Source organism: Oryx dammah, unplaced genomic scaffold (genome assembly GCF_014754425.2).
Source record: "Oryx dammah isolate SB20612 unplaced genomic scaffold, SCBI_Odam_1.1 HiC_scaffold_8, whole genome shotgun sequence".
Taxonomy (NCBI): Eukaryota; Metazoa; Chordata; class Mammalia; order Artiodactyla; family Bovidae; genus Oryx; species Oryx dammah.
In genome coordinates this window covers 4,840,920-4,863,858 of record NW_024070192.1, presented here as the reverse complement: position 1 = coordinate 4,863,858, position 22,939 = coordinate 4,840,920, and the positions used below count along the sequence as shown (strand labels likewise).

The window sequence follows — 22,939 nt, the reverse complement described above, 5'->3', positions numbered from 1 at the left end:
CCCCCATTTCCTCTTGATCCCACTAGCAACCTGCTTCCTGCTGAGCCCTTCGCAAGCGATAATTATCTATGCTTTTCTCTTCACTTAATGATTATCTGTCTCCTGGCAGGCGCTCTGCCCCACACCTGGGTCTGCTTCACCCCACCTGGCATCCAGGTGTTACGGATGCCTCCCCACCCCTGGATTGGTTCCCAAGGCCGCCCTAACTAATTACCGCAAACCCAGTGGCTTAAGGCAACCGAGGTGGATCCTCTCACGGTTCTGGAGGCCGGAAGTTGGGGACAAGGTGCTGGCAAGGCCGCCCTCCCTCTGAGCCCTGCCGGGGAGCATCCTTCCAGGTCCCCTCCAGCTTCTGGTGGCTCCAGTGACCCCCAGCTTTCCACAGCCTGATTCCACCTCAGGCACACTGCAACTAGAGAAAAGCCCGCACGGCAGTGAAAACCCAGCACAGCCAAAAAGAACTCAGTGGCTAACTAAATTAAACTATTAAAAAATGAGTCATCTGCTCAGCGAAAATTCACGGAAGGTCCTTTTCCCACTCAGCACTGGGCCCATCCTCAGTTGGGTCAGCTGGAGTCAGAGGCCACAGGGTGACGTGGCTGTCATGCGTGAGCCTGATGTATCCCCAGAACCCTCAGTGGCCTGGGACCACCCGTGTGCTGAAAAAGCCAAGCCACAGGGGACGCAGACTGCAGAAGCCCAGGCTGACGGCAGCCTCGAGAGTGTGGAGGAGCAGCCCAAGTCATCCTCGGCCACTGTTGGGACGGGCTGTGCCGCTTTGCCCCAACCCAGCACGCGGCTCCATCGGCCTCCCTGGTTGGAGAGAATGGTCCTCTGTCCTGGCTGGCTGGCTTCTTAGCGTTTCCTGCCCCCCTCTTATGATGTGTTACTTCGCTCGTAAATTGTCGGTCCGGCCCACGAGCCAGACACCCGCATCGATTGCTCCAGGAAGTGGTGCCGTGAACGTTCTGGTGACCTCAGCTGCGGGGACCTCAGAGGCTTCCCCAGACCGAGTGAACCCAGGAGACCAGCCTCTGACTCGTGAGCCGTCCAGGGAGCCTGGCGAACCCAGTTTCTGCTGTACCTGTGGATAATCCCAAGCCGTTAACAGAAATTAACCCCATGGCTCCTCAAGGGCCAAGGCGAGAGCAGAGAAACCTTTCTTGTGAGTCACGGCAAATATTTACCCTTGAAAGCTTGATTGGGAAACTGTCTTAAGCTCTTGGATAGCATGACCCTGGGACTTAAAAGGCCCCTCTGCCAGCTGCGGTCTGGTGTGCAGGGTTGAAAAGGCAAGACAATTCCCTTGCCTTGAGCCTGGGGAAGGGCCCCCAAGCTGCCAGACCTCAGAGAGGGAACCTGGGGTTCCGTCCTCCCCAGGGAGATGGAAGCAATTGGTGTCACGAAACTATGGGCTCCCTGATGACTGTGCTTTGGTTTCCTGGCTCCGTGTTTATAAATGGGGTTTTCTACCGGGTCACCCCTTTGCTTCTCAGTAGAAGCTTTTATAGGCCAAGCGCGAGGTGTGACATCCTCTGCTGACCCAGTTCTGCCGTCCACATCACGTCACGTCGCATCAGCCTCGAAGAAATGCAGGAGCAAACCCAGAGCCGTCATGGCACTGGATAGCTTTCACCTCTCTTCCTTCGGAGTGTCTGTCCTCTTTATTATTATTATTTACTTATTTCTGGCTGCTCTGGGTCTTTGCTGCTGCGCTCGGGCTTTCTCCAGTTGTGGTGAGCAGGGGGCTGTTCTCTCGTCGTGGTGTACGGGCTTCTCGTTGCTGTGACTTCTCCTGCTGCAGAGCCCAGGCTCGAGGGCAGGCAGGCTTCAGGAGCTGCAGCCTGCGGGCTCCTTAGTTGCATATCACAGGCTCAGTTGCTCCTTGGCATGCGGGGCCTTAGTTCCTGGACCAGGGGTCGAACCCGAGTCCCCCGCATTGGCAGGCGGATTCCTCACCACTGGACCACCAGGGAAGTCTCCGGAGTGTCTGCTCGATCCATCCAGCTGCCCGTCCCTCTGTCCTCCCACCCAGAACCTACGGAGAGCTAGCTACCTGGAAAGAGCCGATGGGTCTTCTGCCAGCCACGGTTGCTGGGGGGAGCGTGGCAAGGAGAGGGAGCCCCTGCCCCTGAAGTTTTCGCGGGAAGCAGCGCCTTCTTGAGGACATAGTTGGCCACGTGGCGTGGTTCCGTCTGAGGGTCTAGTGCTTGCACCATCCCGGGCTCCAGAGCAGGAAAGGAAACAACCCTTGCAAAGACTCCAGGCAAGAGGTCTCCTCACGGAGGCTGGTCCCCCCGGAGTGACTGGGCACCAGTGGACCGTGTCTTGTGTCGCCGACTTTCTGCTCTTGCCTTAAAGAAACAAGTGCCTCAAGGTAACGCTATAGGTCTTACCTTGTTCAGATTTGAACTTTCACCACGCGCTGGAGATGACTCATAAGTCAAGCAGTTATATGAATAAGAGGGCTGATCAGGAGATAGCTGAGACTCCACTGAAAAAACAGCTTCCTCAGGGTGGAAATCGCCTCGTGGCCAAATTACAGGTAATGGTCTGGACGTGGAGGTTTCCCCAGACATAGTAATGGGGACCCTTGGCTTTAAAAAAACACTGCATAGAGAGTTCCCTGCTGGTCCAGTGGTTAGACTCGGCGCTTTCACTGCCGTGACCCGGGTTCCGCCCGTGGCTGGGGAACTGAGATCCTGTGAGCCACAGGACATAGCCAAAAAACAAACAAACAAACAAAAAAAACATTGTGTAAAACTTTGGGGAAGCCAGTGAGTTTCTTAGAGTCCAGTGAGGAAGAAGTTCAAAATCAGTTTGACACACCTGTCTTGCCTACACTAGGCTCTCCTATTGGCCCTTCTGTAGTTTTGTAGCCAAGAGTGGGGTCTGGCTCCTTGCAGTTTAAACGCCATTAAAGAAGCAAAGTTGGTGGAAAGGAAAGTTTGCTTCAGTTTGGATGCTGCGGGGTGGGGGTGGTTGTGGACACCTGCCCAAAGGCTGACTCCGCCTCCCTCCCCACTCAGACAATCCACAATCAGGGAGCAAGAAATTTTATAGACAGAGGGAGGGGCCTCATGCAGAAACACCACAGGCAGCTCCGACGGCCACTTTGAAATCGGCCCTTGGTGGTCTGACCAGCCTCATCTTGATTGTTTTAGGTACAGTTGTAATCTTCAGGGCCGGTTTTAGAGTCGGATTGTTCCGTTTCCTTGAGGCCAGTTCTTGGGATTTGGCAGCTTACACTGTGGCTAGTCCGGTCACCATGTAGTTAACTTCTTCCACCTGGTGGTGGGGTTTCAGTATCTATAAGACAACTCATATTCCAAAAATATGGCTTAGAATATTATCTACAGTCCTTGAGAAGGAACTAGCTCATTGACTACATTATTACTATTTAGTCTTGTTTAATTTGATTTGACCCTTTATTTCTGCACGTTCTTGCTTCTGAGATTAAGCTTCTTTGGCTAAAGTTTGTCCACAGACAGAAGGCAGGTGGGGGACATGGGGGGGGGCGAGGACCACAGCATCCTGCTCTGTTTCAGCTTCGGGGGAAAATGGTTCCGTCTCACTTGAGGCGGAGGGTCCACAGCGGTGATGGACGAGCAGCAGGGGACGGCAGAGCGAGGAGGACGGGCCCTGTGGCTCCTCTCCTCCCCTGCCTCCCTCGTTTGACCTCTCCTGACCCAGCACCCCCCACTCCCGCCTCCCTGCGCTCCTCTACCCACACCAGCATCGTGAACGCTCAGAGTCCCCCTTCTAACCATGTTGCGTCACAGCCCCCAGCCGTCCTCAGAGAAGCACCCAATCTTGAACACGTGGCTCAGCAATTCCACCCCTGTTTTCTTCCCCAAATGACCAGGACAGGTGTCCCCACGAAAACTCATACACCCAGCACGGCTCACAATGGCTGAAAGGCAGAAGCCACCCACATCTCCATCTGTGGATAAACGGACACACAAATGGGGTGGATCCACGCAATAGGATGCTGACTTAGCCAGGAAAAGGAATAAAGCACTGGTACGCAAAATAACACGGACGGACTCTGGAAACACGGTGAAGAGTGAAGAAGCCACCCCCTAGAGGCCACAGGTCTGCGGCCATCTCCTCCTGTTCCCAGGACACTGGCCCAGAGGCTCCCTGTTGCCAACCTGAGTCTTCCCATGTCCCAGGTTGTCCTGGCCATCAAGCCCTTGACCTCACTGGCCCTGAAGCTAACAAATGTGTACAGCCAAGTTTCCCCTGCCTGCCCATCCCCTCCCTGAACAGCTCACCTCTGCCGGCTGAAGAGCTAGCAGGAAGCTCCAAGCCCCCCGAAACTCCTTTCATTTGCAGAGGAATATCAACCCTCCCTGGGTTCAGGAAGCCCAGGCTGGGTGTTGGACTGACTACATATTCTTAGACCAACCTAGACAGCATATTAAAAAGCAGAGACATTACTTTCTAAACAAAGGTCCATCTAGTCAAGGCTATGGTTTTTCCAGTGGTCATGTATGGATGTGAGAGTTGGACTATAAAGAGGGCTGAGTGCTGAAGAATTGATGCTTTTGAGCTGTGGTGTTGGAGAAGACTCTTGAGAGTCCCTTGGACTGCAAGGAGATCCAACCAGTCCATCCTAAAGGAGATCAGTCCTGAGTGTCTAATGTTGAAGCTGAAACTCCAATACTTTGGCCACCTGATGCGAACAGCTGACTCATTTGAAAAGACCCAGATGTTGGGAAGGATTGAAGGCAGGAGAAGGGGACGACAGAGGATGAGATGGTTAGATAGCGTCACTGACTCAATGGACATGACTTTGGGTGGACTCCGGGAGTTGGTGATGGACAGGGAGGCCTGGCGTGCTGCGGTTCACGGGGCCTCAAAGAGTAGGACACGACTGAGCGACTGAACTGAACTGAATCTCTTCCTGGACACGGAGGGATGGAGGGACCAAGAGACACACACGTTCTCACTCCGTGCAGACAACCACCAGTTTCCTGCTAGAGCTCAAAGCTCCCTGTTCAGTTTGCACTAGGCGCGAGGTCCAGTCATGCTTCCTGAAGGGGGAGGAGGCGCAGGTGGTGTTCAGCTTTGAACTTGGTCCACGTGCCCCAAGGATAAGTGAAGGTACAGCTCAGTCTAAACAAGGGACTCAGGAGGTAAAATCCCTGCTCTTTAAGTTTCACGCTGGCCAGGAGCCAGGTGGAGAGGGCCCTGGGACAGCGGCTGCCCGTGAAGGCTACTGAGAGCGTCTGTTATTCAGCCGCAGAGCATTCAGCTCCGAAGATTGTGCCCAGGAGATTCTCGTGCGGCTGGAAAAGAAAGGAGCCTTTCAGCACCCCCCTCTCTCTCTCTCTCTTGTTTGGCCTGCGCTGCAGCTTTAGCTGAGCTGCCCTTTTGGAGTTTCCTCTCAGGGTGATCGGTTTATGCTGTCCAGATGTGCACAACGCTATGGTGTGGGGTTGGAGCTTTCCAGATGTGTGCCAACAGAAAAGTGAGCTTTGGCCAAGGCGGGGGCCTGTCTCCGCAGCCCCCGAAATCCGGACAACCCACAATGCCATCATTGTGTGGGAGTCACAAAGCTCGGGGCTCTGGGAAAGAGCTCCTGGGGGCACGCGGGTAACCTCCTTATTGTACAGCCGGAGATATCAGGGCCAGGGAGTCGTGACGTGCTGGCTGCTGATTGCCTGCAGCTGGGAGCCGGCCAGACCTCAGGTTTTGCTAGGACTCCTGGGCCTGCATCTGTGCACAGGTCTGCCTCATCAGTGTGCGCCTGGCACTCTTCTAGGTTCTTGGGGGGGCAGACAAGGATTCTCAGCTTGTTCTGATGCCAGGTCAGATGTTGTTCAGTCACTCAGTCATGTCCGACTCTCTGCGATCCCATGGACTGCAGCACACCGGGCTTCCCTGTCCTTCACTCTCTCCCGGAGCTTGCTCAAACTGATGTCCATTGAGGTGGTGATGCCACCCAACCATCTCATCCTCTGTCCACCCCCATCATCAGAGTCTTTTCCAAAGTGTCCGCTCTTCGCATCAGGTGGTCAAAGTATTGGAGCTTTGGGAGGTAACAAATGAACAATCGACATAAAAAATAAGTGGATTATATAAAAGGTAGGAGTTGCTGTCCAAAAAAAAAAAAAAACAACCAGCGTTAAAGGGACATGGGAGTATCCCCAGCATTTTTTTTTTTTTAAGTAGAAAGGACAGGTCAAAAGGGAGCAGGACCCAAGTGGTCTGCAGCCATCTTCTACAGCCATTGTTTGGAATCAGTCCTGGCACCTGAAGCTAGTTGATGAGAACGAGTACACAAGAAAAAAAGACATAATAAAGCCATGGCCAGGGAAGTTTCTGGTTCAGTCTTTAAAAAAGGTGAAGAAATGAGCCTGAGAAAGAAGGTTCCAGTAGAAATGCCCTGAGGCGGGAGTAGCCCCGCACATTTGAGGATGAGAAAGGAGGCGGGATGCTGGAGGGAAAGGAGCCAGGTGAGGAGCCGTGGATGAGGAGGCCGGAGCGCAAGGGAGGGCAGGGGCTCGTGGGTCTTGGGGGCCGCAGGGAGGACCTGGACTCTGCCTCCAAGGGCCGTGTGCTGCCTGGGGATGCTCTGAGCAGAGAAGCATGGCAGGTGGACACGGTGGATGTGCCGAGAACGGGCTCTGGGGGCACGGGACATGCAGGGAGCCCAGTCAGGACGCTGAGCCTGTTCACCAGGGCGAGATGGTGGGGGTCCCCCTGGGTCACTGGCCACGTTTCCTACGTCTCCCGAGAGATGGGGGGTGGAGGGTCAGGGCCTGGGATCCAGCGCCAGCTCCCCAGCTGCGGGACCCCGGCTGTGTTCTCAGGTTTCCCCTCACCCTTTCTGGGCCTTGGTTCCTACGTCTACAGGACAGAAAATGAACTTATACCTCCTGAGTGAAAGAAATCACAGATGCTTAAAAAAGATGTCCTTTAGAAGAAGGTGCCAAAATGCTGTAAAAGGTTATAGCGGTTTGCAGTGGTATTTTGTGTGCTGAAAAAAACACAAAATGTTTTAGTCCCAAGCCCTCCTCTAAAACGTTGAACCTGGCTTGATGGAAGCATTCAGTTTCTATACAGGCAGGCACATCTCAGAGACAACAGACCCCTGTGACAAAGTGAGTCACACGAATTTTGGGGCTTTCCTGGTGGCTCAGCTGTAAAGAATCCACCTGCCAAGCAAGAGATGTGGGTTCGATCCCTGGGTCAGGAAGATCCCCTGGAGAAGGAAATGGCAACCCACTCAAGTATCCTTGCCTGGAAAATGCCATGGACAGAGGAGCCTGGAGGTCACAAAAGAGTTGGATGCAATTTGGCAACTAAACAACAACAGCAAGGCAGCCTCACGCTGGTCCTGTGCATATGCTTGACTTGCTGGGAGACTTAGCTGGTCAAGGTCCCAGAGGCATCTCTCAGGGAGTAGAGCTCACCTAGCCAGCTGTAGGCTCCTCTGTCTTCTGACAAGGAGAGGTGTGTAGAGGTGGCCTAAACCACCCGCTGACACCACCCTGCCTTCTGGCTTGACTTCCTGGGGCTCCTCCCAGCCCTCTTCAGGGAGAGCAGCCGACTTGAAGGGAACCGATGGGTCATCTCATTGCTCCAGCCCGTAGCGGTAAGCCTCCCAGAAGAGAAAGAAGGGGTGGGGGAAGATCCCTTGCGTGCTAAGCCAGCTCCACTGAACAGGTAGGGCCGGGCAGCCCTGCGGGGAGCACCCAGCCCCTTCCCACCTGCAGGCTCATCAAACACCTCGACAAGCAGCCCGAGTGGGAAGCCGGTGATGTCACCGCCGAGCCTGAACAATCAGGCCTTTCACAGCAGGATGATAACAATCACCACCATATGTAAGGGCCTGCCACACAAGAACACACACGCTCATCACTCCTGGGAGGATCTGAAAGCCGAGGTGAAGCAGGGCTTGTCAGGAATATGCCGGGCTCCTTTCATAATCAGCCGGCCAGAGAACATAGCCTGAAGAGCTGGTCTGCGGGCTACAAGGAGGCTCACTTGCCAGTTTTCAGAGAAACCCGTGACTCTCTCCACCATTTCCCCAGGAGGCCTCGCCTGCAACCCCAGAAATAACCTCTTTGTTGTTCAGTCACTAAGTCGTGTCTGACTCTTTGTGACCCCATGGACTGCAGCCCACCAGGCACCTCCCTCCTTGGGATTCTCCGGGCAAGAGTACTGGAGCGGATTACCATTTCCTGCTCCAGGGGATGTTCCCCACCCAGGGATCGAACCCGTGTCTCCTGCACTGGCAGGTGGATTCTTCCCCACCGAGCCACCAGGGAGGCCAAAGCAACCCCTACGCTGCGCATAGTCTGTGCTGGGGTTCAGGCAGGAGCATCCCGCTGCACAACTCCAGGGGGTGCTGTTCACTGACAACACAGTGTGCCCCAGAATCACACAGTGCTGCGGTTCTGAAGTTACTGCCTTTGGAAGAAGGAATCAGGGCCCCGGTGGTTCTCAGGTGTTGCTTTTACCTTGAATCCCAGGGATCTGTCTCGCTGCAGCTAATGTTCCTAGAAGAGTCCACTCCACTGAGCCTGGCAAATCTCAAACAAGATGCGCGTGGTCGGGCGGTTTTCTTGTTCAGTCTGGCAGTTTCAGGTGTTCAGGTGTTTGTGGTGAAAGCAGGCTCACCTAAGCTTGCTCACTCTGGTCCGTGGTTCTCAACAGGGGATGTTTTTGCAGCATCTGCAGATGTTCCTGGTCGTCCCAACTGGAGGCTGTTGGCATCTGGCGAGTAGAGGCCAAGGATGCCACTGGATGTCCTGCGGTGCCCCAGATGGGCGCTCACAGCAAGGAACTGGTCCCCAGTGGCCAGAGCCTCAGGTCAAGGAGAAGCCTGCTGTAGGTGGGACGTTCTGACCCCCCTACCTGAAGGTCTCTGATCACAGCAAGGAACTGGTCCCCAGTGTCCAGAGCGGCAGGTCGAGGAGAAGCCAGCCACAGGTGGAACGTTCTGACCGCCCTCCCTGGAGATCTTTGGTTAACATCACCCCCATCAGGCCTTCACTCCCTGACTGCCAGAGCGAGCCAGAGCCTCAGCTCACTGGTCCAGGAGACACGAGGCAGCACCTCCTCCTCTGCTGGGGCCTGGAGCCCAGATAACTGTCTCTCTCCAGGATGCTCTGACGAGTTTGCGTGAGGCCCAAAGACGCGAGGCATGTGGAGCAGTGGTTGCGGGTCCCCTCTGTCACTTCCCAGCTGGGTCACCCTGGGGACATGTCACCTGACCCCCTTGTGCATCAGTTTCCCCATCTGTGAAATGGGGTGATGATGGTAGGAAACACTTAGGAGGTAGTTGCGAGTACGGAGCGTGTCGCTACACGAAAAACGCTTCCAACCACGCCCGACGTTTAGTAACATGCCATAAATGGGCAGAGATGATTGTCGTCGGTTTTATTCTAGCCGGAGGACCTTAGTCTCCCTCCAACGGGTGTGGTAACGACAGACAAGCCGGTTTCAGCCGCAGGTTGTTGCGACGGGGTCTGTGCTGCTGCTGACACTTGCCGAGAGCTTTCCCCAAGCTCAAGGCCAGACGCTTTTGTTTTTATGGCCACATGGCAAGCAGGATTTTAGTTCCCTGACCAGGGATCAAACTGGCGCCCTCTGCAGTGGAAGCACTCAGAGTCTTAACCAAAGGACCACCAGGGAACATTCTTAAGTGAAAGGTTTCGTGGAGATGGCTAAGGCATGGATTTTAAGGGAACCCTCTCATTCAGCACAGGGGTCAGCCTCCAGAGGTGGGTGGAGACCCTGGGATGGAACCTTAGGCTTGGCCTTTGGGGAGACCCCTGGGGCAGAGCTGAGGCATTTGTCCTGAAAAGCCAGCAAGCTTAGTTACACAGGGAGGAGTCTTAGAAGATGATGCCAAGGAGAGATGGGCCTTGACTCCAGAGCGTTTTCTGCTCTTCTTTGTGCCCTGTGGCTTTAAATTGGGGTGGGGGCACCCCACTCCAGTACTCTCGCCTGGAAAATCCCATGGACGGAGGAGCCTGGTAGGCTGCAGTCCATGGGGTCGCTAAGAGTCAGACATGACTGAGCGACTTCACTTTGACTTTTTCTTTCATGCACTGGAGAAGGAAATAGCAACCCACCCCAGTGTTCTTGCCTGGGAAATCCTAGGGACGGGGGAGCCTGGTGGGCTGCCGTCTATGGGGTCGCACAGAGTCGGACACGACTGAAGCGACTTAGCAGCAGCAGCAGCAGAGACAGTAGGCCTGCACTGCCGCGCCCTAAAATCTCACACCATTGCTTACACTGTCCATTCTTCCTGATGGAAAAGCACCTCCCATCTCTCTCTAGCTACTGAAAGGCTCCTCGTCCTTCAGAGTCCACCTTGAATGTCACCTTCTCCAGGAAAGAGTCCCAGAATCCCATTCTCGGCCAGAATCATTTCTCTCCATGGGCTTTCTGCTTCTCTTGTGGCCTTTGGCCAGCTGCTATCCTGGAGTCATTTGTAGGTGGGTCTCTTCATCCTCCGTTAGACTGTAAACTCCTGGAAGATGCGGGGCCCTTCCTGACATCTCCCTGTTCCGTGTGTGGGTGAGCTCTCACACGTGGCTGGAGCCCAGTGCTGGATTCTGGAGTCACTCCTGAAAAACGGATCCTCACTGGCTGCCAACCGCTATCTCCAGCCTTGGCTCTGACCTGGAGGTCACAGAATCTGGAAGGGTGAGGAGCGCGAGCTGGAGAAGGAGTTCGTGCGAGGTCAGAAAGATCACCGGGCTGCGGACACTTCCACTGTGTCCTGCCCCTGCCGCTCCTAAGTCAGCTCTGCGGGAGGAGCCCTGATTCCCTGAGCCCCGGCTTCCTGGCTGCTCCTTCGCACCTGAACACGCGGTGCCCATGACCCTCTGTCACTTTTATCTTTGCCTGTGTTGGGTCTGCACTGCTAGGCCGCCTTTTCTCTCGTGGTGGTGCAGGGTCTTATCACGCTGGATTCTCTTGGTGCTTCCCTGGTGGCTCAGATGGTAAAGAATCCGCTTGGAATGAAGGAGACACAGGTTCGATCCCTGGGTCAGGTAGATCCCCTGGAGGAGGAAATGGCAACCTGCTCCAGCATTCTTGCATGGAGAATCCCATGGACAGAGGAGCCTGGCGGGCTACGGTCCAGGGACTGCAAAGGGTTGAACACGACTGAGCACTAACACTCTCTTGTTGCAGAGCAGAGTTTCTAGGGTGCACGGGCTCAGCAGTTTTGATGCACAGGCTCAGCAGTTGCCACGCACGGGCTTAGCTGTCCCACAGCACGTGGGATGTTCCCTGATGGGAGATCGGACCAATGTCCCTGGCATTGGCAGGCGGGCTCTTTCCCACTGAGCCCCAGGGAAGCCCCCCATCGTTTTTGCTGATGCTTCCTCTGTCCTCATCGACCCTCCCCTATGATGCTTCCCAGGATCCCCTCCAGCACCCACCCCAGTCTGCAGGCCATCGGATGCAGTTGCAAGTGGCCCCTGGTGTCCTGGGCTCAGGGCAGGGGCTCCTGAGATGGAGGTGGGTGTGGCCACTGTCCTCACCGTCAGCTTCCTTTCTGATGACTTCTGAGGTCAGTGGCTCTCAACACTGTTAGCACATTCCTCAAGTCTACAGTCCAGTGCCTGACCCCATCATTTTTCAGAATCTCCCCCTGGTGTGGGGGTGGGGGCGGTTAATTCCTGAACTGATGCAAGTGGAGAAGCAGAAGAGAGAGTGTGGAGAGAACTGAGCCTTTCCATTGGGTCACCCCCACAGATGCCCAGGACACAGCGTCCACGGGAACCTGACGCCCCAGCACGTGTGTGTGCAGAGGGCAGCCAGGTTAAGAAGGGATGGATACAAAGGTGGGGAAGGCAGAGCTGCTGTGGTCCAGCCCTTGCTGTGGCTGAAGGAGCCCGGCTGCACTCAGGAATGATTCCATGGTGCCAGCAGGATCCCAAGGGTGCGGTACCTGGCTGGGCTGGCAGCCCCATGCGGGAGACAGGGCAGGGCCCCGGGAACACGGCTGGCCAGGCGTAGAAGAATGGGGTTTCTGTGCCACTTATCAGGACGGTGGCTCCCAGGCAGGGCGTAGAGGAGGAGGTTCCACAGCCTGCCCGCCTGACTGCTGGCTGCAGTCAGTCCCAAGTCATGGGGAGGACTTTGAACAGATGGAGCCCCGCCTCTGACTCACTGGCGACATGGGGCGGCCACTCCCTCCCTGGCTAGGTCTGGGGTGAGTCCTGCGCCTGCCTGTGGACGAGGGGGACAGGTGATGGCCTGGGACCGAGAGCCAGCCACAGAGTGCCCTCAGACAAGAGATGTAAGATCTGGACAGGCACCTTGACCTTCCTCACTGAAAAACCCTTGTTGTAGGCATGTGCGTGCTGTCGTTCAGTCTTGTCCAAGCCCATAAACTGTAGTCTGCCAGGTTCCTCTGTCCATGGAATTTTCCAGGCAAGGAAACTGGAGGGCATTGCCATTTCCTTCTCTGGGGGATCAGGGATCGAACCCGCGTCTCCTGTGTCTCCTGCATCAGCCGACAGATTCTTCACCGCTGCACCACCTGGGTGGCTGAGTGGGCAAGGAGGACAGGGTGCAGCCGGCTGCTGGTTGAAGGCACTCCCTGGCCACTGTCTAGAGCTGATGCCTGACCCCCATTGGCAGCAAGGCAGACAGACGTGAGCCAACTGACCAGAAACCCAAGGGACAGTGGAGTTTCCCTTTTTCATCCAGTCCATCCACGACTCCCTCGGGCCACATTCCAGCACTGCTTGCCAAGTGGCACCCACATCTCAAACCCTGGAGAGCTCCAGTGGTCAGATGAGCCCTGGTGGAAGGGCTGCCCTGTGGACCTGTCCAGCCGGGGCAGAGTCTCGTCTGGGGAGATACCCTCAGACTGCCTTCCCGTTGCATTCAGCCTGACCCGGGTTCCCTCCCGTTGTGCCGTTCCATCCTCTGCCAGTGGACATTCAGCTTCTCTGCGCTAGTTTGCTGCCTGCGGAATGAGGGCTCCTGGTGTATGTGGTGCCTGGGGATTTCCCCGAGGATCACGGAGTACCTTTGTCCTGTCTCTGTTTCTCCCTCCCTTCCACTCCAATGCCTGGTCTGGGTGCAAAGCAGGCTCTCCGGGCTTGGCTGCGACCAAATGACCAATTCACAGAGCCCAGGCAGGAAGGCAGAGGGTCGCGGTGAACTGCCCAGAGCCCCCAGAAGTGCAGTGTTAGCAGCAGACTGGTGAGCGGAGGCTGTGGGGAAGCCCAGCCCAGCCCCTCATCTGTGTGCCCGTCACAGTCTGCGTCCGAACCTCCTCATCCCATTTCTGAAGTTGCTTCTCGACAAAAATGTGACCTGTCCATCTTCAGGCCGTAAGGGAAGGGATCACCCCATAGAGGCACGGAATCAGGTCACTGGGTGCAACAGCCCTGCAATGGTGGATGTCGTTAACCCACGTGACCCCTTCCGTGTTCCATATGAGGGTCTGAGGTGTGGAAGTGAGGTGGTTTGTGCAGAGTTGTGTGGTAAGTGGCGAACCCGGGTTCTCCTGCCACCCAGCCAGCGTGCCCCGAGCTGTGCTGTAAAGTCCATCAGCACAGAGCATCTCCAGGGACCCAGGACGGTGTGAAGGGGTAGGATCCTCGACCCCTCCTCTTCACGCTCTAACCTTTCCCCGTCCTTCACCCGTCACAGGGATCCACCCACACCTCTGAAGGCACAGGAGGGCGTTGCTTAGAGGCCAGGGGCCCCCGTCCGCCTGGGTGCTCCGCTCTGGACGTCCGCCCTTCACGCGCCTCCTTGGTCTTTCAGGAATTTAGCCCTTGGAATTGGGATCCAGAACTTCCCGGAGGGCCTCGCCGTCAGCCTGCCCTTGCGAGGGGCTGGATTCTCCACCTGGAGAGCCTTCTGGTAAGTGCTGCAGACGCCGGCGTCAGGGGCCAGGGCCGGGTCTGCGGTGGAGCTCAGGGCAGTCCTCCGGCCGGCCTCTCTCAAGAGCAAGCTCTTCCGGCCCGGAAGTGAACCTGGAGCTTAACCTCTTCTGGCCCAGAAGTGAACCTGGAGTTTCCGGAAACACCGGCCATCTGGTTGGATCCTGCACCCCCAAGGCTCATCCCTTGACCGTCCACCCCGATGACCGACCGAGTTTCCTATTTTCAAAAGCCCTCCAGGGATGGCCATGCCCACTCAGGGTGGGGTTTTCTCCCCCTGCTGGTGGGAAGACCCGAGGCAGCTCTGCCGTCCACTGGCCGCATCACAAGCCCTGGGTAGGATCACTCACCCCAGTCTGTCCCCAGGGGTCATCATACCAGCTCCCGTCATGACCCTCGTCAAGGTGAGGACCAGGGTTCTCTCAGCAACATCTGGGCAGGTGAAGCCCATGGTGCTCACACTTAATGTTTTCATAATCCCCAAAGGGCGTTCTGGGGCTTCCCAGGTGGCTCAGCGGGAAAGAACTCTCCTGCCAATGCAGGAGACCGCAGGTTCCATCCCTGGGACAGGAAGATCCGCCGGAGGAGGAAATGGCGACCCAGTCCAGCATTCTTGCCTGGAGAATCCCATGGACAGAGGAGCCTGGTGGGCTACAGTCCATGGGGTCACAAAGAGACACAACTAAGTGCCTGAACAAAGGGCTTTCCAGTTTGTTTCCAACTTTTACCTTTCCAATGACCTGTAAGGTGCATCCCCAGGCTTCAGAGGAGGGGGCCGGGGGCCTAGAGTGTCAGATAATCAGCTTGTCACGTGGTGGTGCCGAGGCTGCCGTTTCTTCTGCCTCTCAGTTCACAGGGCCCCAGGGCTCAGGACGCCTCTTGGTTAAAGCAGTCGCCACTCTAGAATGTTTGCTGAAAGCTTTACAGGACTGTTAACAACAGTTAAAAAGCAGCTTCCATTTTATAGGGTCTTATGATTTACAAGTTCTTGCATATACGTCAATCACTTTATTTCCATTGTTATCATCTCTTCCTCTGTCGTGGGAGACGACGGAACACAGCTTTTGAGAGGACAGCACGATGACCCTAGAGATTTTTTTCAGACATCAGTTCCCTGCACCTGAGAGCCGTGACTGTCATCTCATACAGGAGAAGGTCCAGGGCTGCAGAGAGGCAGGAAGAGGGCACCTGCGATCAGTGTCCAGACCCTGAGATGAAAGTTTCTGTTTAACTGGACACACTCAAGAGCTTCAGAGGGTGCTCCAAGCATGCAAGCACAGAGCAGGAAGCAATGGCTCCTTTGAGGATGTGTCTCCCCATGCCCTCCATCTGTTCCTGGTCAGGGCAAGCTGGGAATTCACAGTCCTAGCCTGTCTTCTGGGGGAGGGGCGGGAGGAGAGGTTGTCGCTCACCCCCATTTTACAGATGAAGGGGCTGAGGCTCGGAGCCAGATGCCCGCAGAAGGAACAGTGGGAAAGACGTCCCAGCACCTTTTGTATTGGTGTTCAGCCCATACAGGTGTCTCTTGCTGGTGGGGCTCAGCCATGGGGCTCAGGTACAGGCTTATCTCCTGGCACTGAATGCTCAGGGCTCGTGGGGGCTGCTGTTTTAATAGAGCTCGTGGGATTCCAGCCTCCAGACACCCTCAGATAAAGGGTGTTTTCCAAAGGAAAAATCTCACCTTAATCCAAGGAGGGGGTGTTGTGAGGAGAGGCCCTCACTGTATACCCGGCCAGGTGGGTCTACCTTGTGGGCCGGGGTCGGTGGGTGTGGCTCCTTCAGAAGGGGTGCCATTATGGCCGGAACCCCCAGACATACCAAGCACAACCCAGGTCCTTGGGAAGTGTGTGCACCACTCCTCCTCGTCAGCATTCTAGCCTTCAAAGGACAATGTAGCCCTCAGCTGGTGAACGGCTGGCTGGCGGTGTAACAGCAGTGTGTCCATACAATGGGACATTATGCAATCATCAAAGGGATGAAGCCACTTGTTACAACAGGGATGCACCTTGAAATAAGCCAGTAAAAAGGATCACCTATTGTCTGACTCCATTTACAGGAAACATCCAGAGGGGAGAAATCCCTAGAGACAAAAAGTAGATAGGGGTGGTCAGGGGCTGAGGGAAGGGAGGAACAGGGAGCGGCTGCCAGTGGGTATGAGGTTTGTTTTGGGGGTAATGAAAACCATCTGGAATTGGATTGTGGGGAAATTGTTGCCTAACCTCGTGAATACACTGAAAACCACTGAACTGTACACATTCAGTGGGTGCGCCATTCGGTAGGAGAATTCTGTCTCAATAAGGCTGTTATTTTAAGAAGACAATGTGGGAAATTTAAAACTCTAAAATAAACCTGGGAGGGGGTGTCTACGGTGACTGTGTAATAATAGGGAGCTGGGAAAGCAGAGGTGGTGTTAATAAAAACAACACACAGTGAGGTGGTTTTGCCCAGCGATCTGACGCGGAGGACGATGCACGCCTTTTGCAGAGCCCAGGCAGCCCAGCACGCGGGGTGTCCGCCCGAGCCTCCCCGAGGGCACGCGTCTGTTCTCTCCTAGGTACGGGCAGCTCAGCGGCATGGTGGAGCCTCTGGCCGGGGTCTTCGGCGCCTTCGCGGTGGTGCTGGCCGAGCCCATCCTGCCCTACGCGCTGGCCTTTGCGGCTGGCGCCATGGTCTACGTGATTATGGATGACATCATCCCCGAGGCCCAGATCAGGTGAGAGCCGCCCCGCCCCCACCCAGCCTGGTCGCCATCCCAGCCGGGCCCCCCACCCCCACCCCCGCCCCCGCTCGCCCCCTGCGCATCTGCTTTGCCTTTACTGGTCCCTCTTTCCTACACCTCCACCTCTTCAGGCCCTTTCCTAAGGTCATCTCCACCCTCTCCTCAACTGGGTTCTTTGAAACCGAAAGAGGAGTAACAGGCGGGTGGGTGGAGAGTCGGAAGACCTGATATCAAGCCCCACCCTCCACCCCCAGTGCGCACAATGCTGTTTTGTATATTCTCTCTCTCTCTGTCTCTCTCTCAATTTTACTGGGGCTGGAAAGAGGGAGAGGTGAGCTCTGCAATGGTAACCACCGCTGCACCTCCAGGCCTTCGTTGTCCAGCTATAGGCCAGGTGTTGGGGGAGGGGGGGAGAGGGATCCCTGCCTTTATTTCCTTTCGGTTTTCCTAGCAGAATGATTTTAAGGCTGGTTTACAAGGTCAGGTGACGTAACGTCCTCAGAAAGTCACTGCCGCTTTTTGCTATTCAAACATGGATTTCGGAGCCCTCAAGCTGACCTTGAGGAAGTTGCCTCTGTAGACCTCCATTTTCCCACCAGGAGAATGGGGATGATAACAGAAGTGACCTCATCTGTTGATCCTCAGGGTTTACATGATTTAGTTTACCTGGCACGTAGTGTTAGTCGCTTAGTCGTGTCCAGCTCTTTGCAACCACATGGACTGTAGCCTGCCAGGCTCCTCTGTCCCTGAAATTCTCTAGACAAGAATAAGGAGTGGGTTGCTATGCCCTTCTCCAGGGAATCTTCCCGACCCAGGGATCAAACTCAGGTCTCCTGCTTTGCAAGCAGGTTCTTTACCATCTGAACCACCAGGGTAAGCCCTAGTAAAAGTTACTTGCCATTATTGGGGGTTCCCAGGTGGCACTCGTGATAAAGAACCCGCCTGCCCATGCAGGAGACGTAAAAGACACAGGTTCAATCCTTGGGTGTGAAAGATCCCCTGGAGGAGGGCATGGCATCCCGCTCCAGTGTTCTTGCCTGGAGAATTCCACGGACGGAGGAGCCTGGCGGGCTTCAGTCCATGGTGTCACAAAGAGTCAGACAACTGAAGCAACTTAGCATGCACGCTTGTCAATATTGCTATTTTTTTTTATTGAAGTATAGTTAATTTACAATGTTGTATTGGTTTCAAGTGTACAGCAAAGTGATTCATTTATACATATTTAGATATCCTTTTTTGGATTTTTCTTTTTTAAAGTTTTTTTAAAACCAAATTTATTTTCCTTAATTTGATTTGGGGCTGTACCCTGTTCTGTGTGGTATCTTAGTTCCCCAACCAAGAACTGAATCTGCACACCCTGCTTTGGATGACAGCATCTTAGCCACTGCACCTCTGGAAAGCCCTTCAGATTCTTTTCATTGTAGGTTGTTACAAGGTGTTGAATATAGTTCCCTGTGCTCTACGGTAGGTCCTTGCTGTTTATCTGTTGTATATATAGTAGTGTGTATCTGTTAATCCCAAGTCAATAGTATTATTGTTACTATTATTATGAATAGGAGTAGTTTGTTTCTCTCCGAACTGGACACCGTGGAGGATGCTGTCAGCTTGGACGCTGTTCTCGGTGCATCCAGGTCTCACTCTCTGCCTTTCCTTCCCTCCTAGTGGTAATGGGAAACTGGCGTCCTGGGCCTCCATCCTGGGCTTCGTGGTGATGATGTCGTTGGACGTTGGTCTGGGCTAGTGGTGAGATGCTCCGGACCCCAGGAAAGGCGGCACGAGGTGACAGCCACCATTGGCTTCGGCAGGACCAGCCTCTTTCTTCACATCCAAACATTTTCCTTCATCTCCTTTTTCATCTCATTACCTTGATTGACTCTGATTAAGATATGATACTTTTTAGATTTCTTTTGAGGGAGATAGTGGTTTTATTTGGAATTTCAAGCAGGCTCAGAACTATAGATTTTTGCCTGGCCACTACATAGACTCTTTCTTCAATGGGATAACCAAGGACACACAGATCAGGGAAATCTTTTGTACCTTCAGTTGCCCTCACTAGACTCAACGGAAGTTCCTCAAGGTCACCTCCAGAAGCAAGAGAGAAGTCTCCCAAGCATCTTTGCCTAGTGACTCAGAAAGGCCAGGACAGCTCTTATCCGTCCTTCCCGCTCTTTACCACTGATCCTCTGTCCATCAAGACTGGAGCTGGAGCATCATGGACAAAGCAACCCAGGGAGGAACTTACCTTCTTCTTACTCCCCCAGGGGGGATGCTGCATGGAAGGAGGCGAAGACGAAGGGAAGAAAATCAGCTGGTCTTTCCTTTTCCCTTTTTCTGAAGGCAGAGATTGGCACTGTCGAAGTTAAGGGAATCAGGACAACTGTGGATGCGCAGTGAGCCCTGTGAACCGAGGACAGAGAGGCACTTTGATCAGAGACCTGAGCTCTCTCTAGATTCCAAGAGCAACTCGTTCTGCCATGGTCTCCAAGTCCCCCAGACGTGTTTTTATAAGCTTACAGCCTTGATTTTTCTAGGAGCCTTGGGGACACCAGCAAACTGCTAGAACTCAACCCCTTCATTTACTTACAGAGGGAGTCACTGAAGCTCGTCTAAGAGAATACAAGACTAGGAGTCTGCACTGGGTCCCCCTCCTTTGACTCTTTGGTAACTTGTAACCTCACCCAGACCTCCTAAGCTGTTTTACTGGATTTCAGTCAGAAAACTCAGGATGAGACAGGAAGAAGGGTAGAATAACAAGAGGTACTTTTTACATTTCCCCTTTAAAGTAAGTTTTAGCCAAGTCATCATTCTAAAATGACCCCTAAAGAAAGATTCGAATGAGACTTGAAGCCAGTCTCCTCCCTAATATGTACACACAGCTTCTCCTGCAGGGCTGGCATATCTTATCTACTTCAAGCATAGCTGAGGCCTGCCGTTCTTGCTGGTCAGAGGCGCACAGGGGACCTTGAGTGGGTTCTGCTGACAAGGCGGGCAACCCAAGAGCCAGGTGTTAAGGCGTTGTGTGATCAAGGCCCACCCCAGGTTGACATGTCTCATCGCTTCCAAGGGTGGATACACTGTTCTAGGAATGCCCTGTGCCGCATCTATGTACCTTCTTCCAGAGCACTGATGATCAACATTGAAGACACGTTCAGAAGTTTGATTGGTGGAGATTCATTGGTTTGGTGGTTGGCATATGGGTGTTTTTATGTCTTTGTAACAGAGTTCTACATAATGCAGGCTTCTTTCTGATGGACAAGACCTCATAACTGTGATTAATACCAATAAAGGGGATATTGTTGTGGATGACCTGTGCCATGTCCAGTCCTTCTCAAAGCTGCCTCTTTCCAGTGGATGATACGAGAGCTAACTAGAGTTAGTCCTAGCATCTGCCCTACCCATCACCAGGAGAAGCAAAGGAAAGAGCTCAGATGGGAAGGGCTAGCTAGATTCACGGTTGCAGACAACAGTGTCTAACTCTAGTTTACTTAGGCAAAGAATTTAATGGAAGGTTATCAGGGAGCTCATAGGGTCTATGAAGAATCAAACTTGAAAATGGACTAGATCCAAGAAAACTAGAGGTCTCAGGAGGGGGTTGCCATTTCTTTCTCCAGGGGATCTTCCCAACCCAGGGATCAAACCCATCTCCTGCATTGGCAGGCGGATTGTTCCACCTGGGAGGCCCCAGAGCCCTGGGGGTGTGACCCAGTCACATCTTAGAAACAGCTTGACTTGGATGCCATGGTCCCTTGATCCTGGACTATTACTCAGCCGCCGCCCTTGATGACCCCAGCAGCTCCATGGAGAGGAACTCTAAGCTGACCCCAGTTGCTTGTGCCCTGGCCTCACGATCAGACTTCTGAGCAGAGCAGGGTCATCCAGCTGGCAGAGTTTGGATCCTGTGTCCATGAACTAACAGGTCTTGTCCTCTTACTAAGACTCCCATAATAATGGATTTTCCAATTTTGGGAATGAGTTCAGAGAGTAGGGAACCGAAAGCATAAAAATATTAACTGTACTGCAGCCTCGCTCTTTTGCTATTCAACATCTGTATCCACTTCCCTCCGTTTTTTTAATTTTTAATTTTTTAAATTACAAATTTATGATAACATTTATAGGAGAGTTGAAAAATACAGAACAAAGTTACATACTGTTCTGCTGTATATTACAAATATTTTCTAAGTGGATAAGTTAAGATTTTTAGTTGGAGCTTCAATATCAAACTCAAAAATTAATAGAATGAATAGACAGAAAAGTAGGAATTCGGGCTGCCCCGGTGGCTCAGACGGTAAAGAATCTGCCTGAAATGCGGGAGACTTGGGTTCAATCCCTGGGCCGGAAAGATCCCTTGGAGAAGAAAATGGCAACCCACTCCAGTGTTCTTGTCTGGAGAATCCCATGGACAGAGGAGCCTGGCAGGCTACGGTTCATGGTGTTGAAAAGAGTCAGACACGACTGAGCAACTAAAACTAAGCACACAGCATATAACAGCAGAGTACAAGTTCTGTCCACGTTTCCATAGAAACCAGGAGACATTGGACTATATCCAGGGACGTAAAACAAGATGCAAAAATCTCATGGTCTGAAGGTATTGCCTCTTATCACTGATTCTTCCATTTTTTTCTTAAAAAAAAAAGGCAAAACGTTTCTGGTTGGATAACGGAGCTATCCCTCAGGCAATCTAAACTTTGTAACTCCCTTTTCCCTGGAGACTAGCTGCCCCAGTAGTAGGACACTCCTTTCTTGGACACAAACACTCTAACCAGGCAGAGTCCAGCGTTGACTAGAGTGAGAGTCAGTTGGTAAAATGGAGCTGACAGTATGCCTCCCTCTTTTCCTTCAGACCTGCTTCGTCTGGCTGTGGGAGAAATGATATCACATAGTGATTACTCATTCTGAACAAACACCCATTTTATAGAACTAATATATCTCAGCCTCATTAGATACTGTCTCACAGCTAGTCATAAAGCCAAATCTTGTATAATCTGTTGTTGGTGTTCAGTTGCTAAGTCATATCCAGCTCTTTGCCACCCCATGAACTGCAGCTCACTAGGCTCCTTTGTCCTCCATTATCTCCCAGATTTTGCTCAAATTCATGTCCATTGATTCAGTGATGCCATCTAACCATCTCATCCTCTGCAGTCCCTTCTTCTTTTGTTTTCAGTCTTACCCAGAATTGGGGTCTTCTCCACTGAGTCAACTCTTTGCATCAGGTGGCCAAAGTGTTGGAGCTTCAGCTTCAGCATCAGTCCTTCCGGTGAATATTCAGGGTTGATTTCCTTTAGGTTTGACTGGTTGGATCTCCTTGCAGTCCTAGGGACTCTCAAGAGTCTTCTCCAACACCACAGTTCAAAAGCGTCAATTCTTCAGCGCTCTTTATGGTCCAAGTCTCACATCTGTACCTGGCTACTGGAAAAACCATAGCTTTGACTATACAGACCTTTGTTGGCAAAGTGATGTCTCTACTTTTTAATACACTGCCTGGTTCAAAATGGTTGAAAATAGATGGCCGATTCTGGAGGACAGGATCAAATTGTAAGGATATCTCCCATCACCTTCCCTTTCTGACTGTAAAGTGAATTCCTCGGTCAGAAGCAATGTTATAGAATGTTATCGGATGCCATGATGATAAAATGGACAAGAAGTTTATTGCAAATCCAGATGTATGAGCCTGCCTCTGTGAAGAGCAACCTCTGCCTTTTCCACAATGGAAGAGGTCCGAAGCAATCAGTCTGCAGCCAGGCAGCGTGTGGGACGACTGGCGTGTCATCAGTGCGCAGAGTCAGGGATCATCACATCCTGTGAGCGCGCTGGCCAGGCTGATGGATGACGGACAGCCAGGGCTTGAGCCCATGGCTTGTTGCCTTCTTTGACAGCATGGCCACTTTCATTTTTGAATCAGTTGAGAAAGCAGCGATGTCCTTGGGGAAAGAAACTGTTACTCCTAGATTGTTTTTGCTGCTTAATAGTCTCCTGCACAGTGGAGGCTCTGGGTGACCTTTCACTCGACTGACAATTATTTTCACAACTGCCCCTTTCTGAGAGGTGCGGCCATCTCTGCTTCACCAAATGTCTGCCACCAAGCCTCTGCTCTTGCTTCCTTCCATTGCTTGACCATTTGGCCAGGCCATCTGTCACTGTTCATAAACTGATGCAGCTTCGTGCATCAAATCATCTTTCCTCCCAAGCGGGCGGATGAGATGTAGAAATGTGTGCTTAGAATTCTCCCCACTGGGAGGTTTTCTCGTCACCTGCTGTCCTCAATGGCAGTATAAGACCACAGCAGGCCATTTCTAGGGGGCCCGGCATATCAGAGCCAGCCATAACTAGCTTGAGCACTTTT

The 22,939-nt window shown here is 53.2% G+C and overlaps 1 protein-coding gene across 2 annotated transcripts in view; it reads left to right on the top strand.

Annotated features, from left to right (window-relative positions):
* SLC39A11 (solute carrier family 39 member 11) overlaps positions 1-19,902 on the top strand; it is a 280,572-nt gene extending 260,670 nt beyond the window's left edge. For both annotated transcript variants that reach the window (XM_040244330.1, XM_040244329.1), the window contains exons 8-10: positions 13,762-13,860; positions 16,435-16,593; positions 18,262-19,902. In XM_040244330.1, coding sequence (XP_040100264.1) covers positions 13,762-13,860; positions 16,435-16,593; positions 18,262-18,340 — 337 coding nt within the window. In that variant the 3' untranslated portion in view covers positions 18,341-19,902. The remainder of the gene's footprint in view (positions 1-13,761; positions 13,861-16,434; positions 16,594-18,261) is intronic.
* The last annotated feature ends 3,037 nt before the right edge of the window (positions 19,903-22,939 follow it).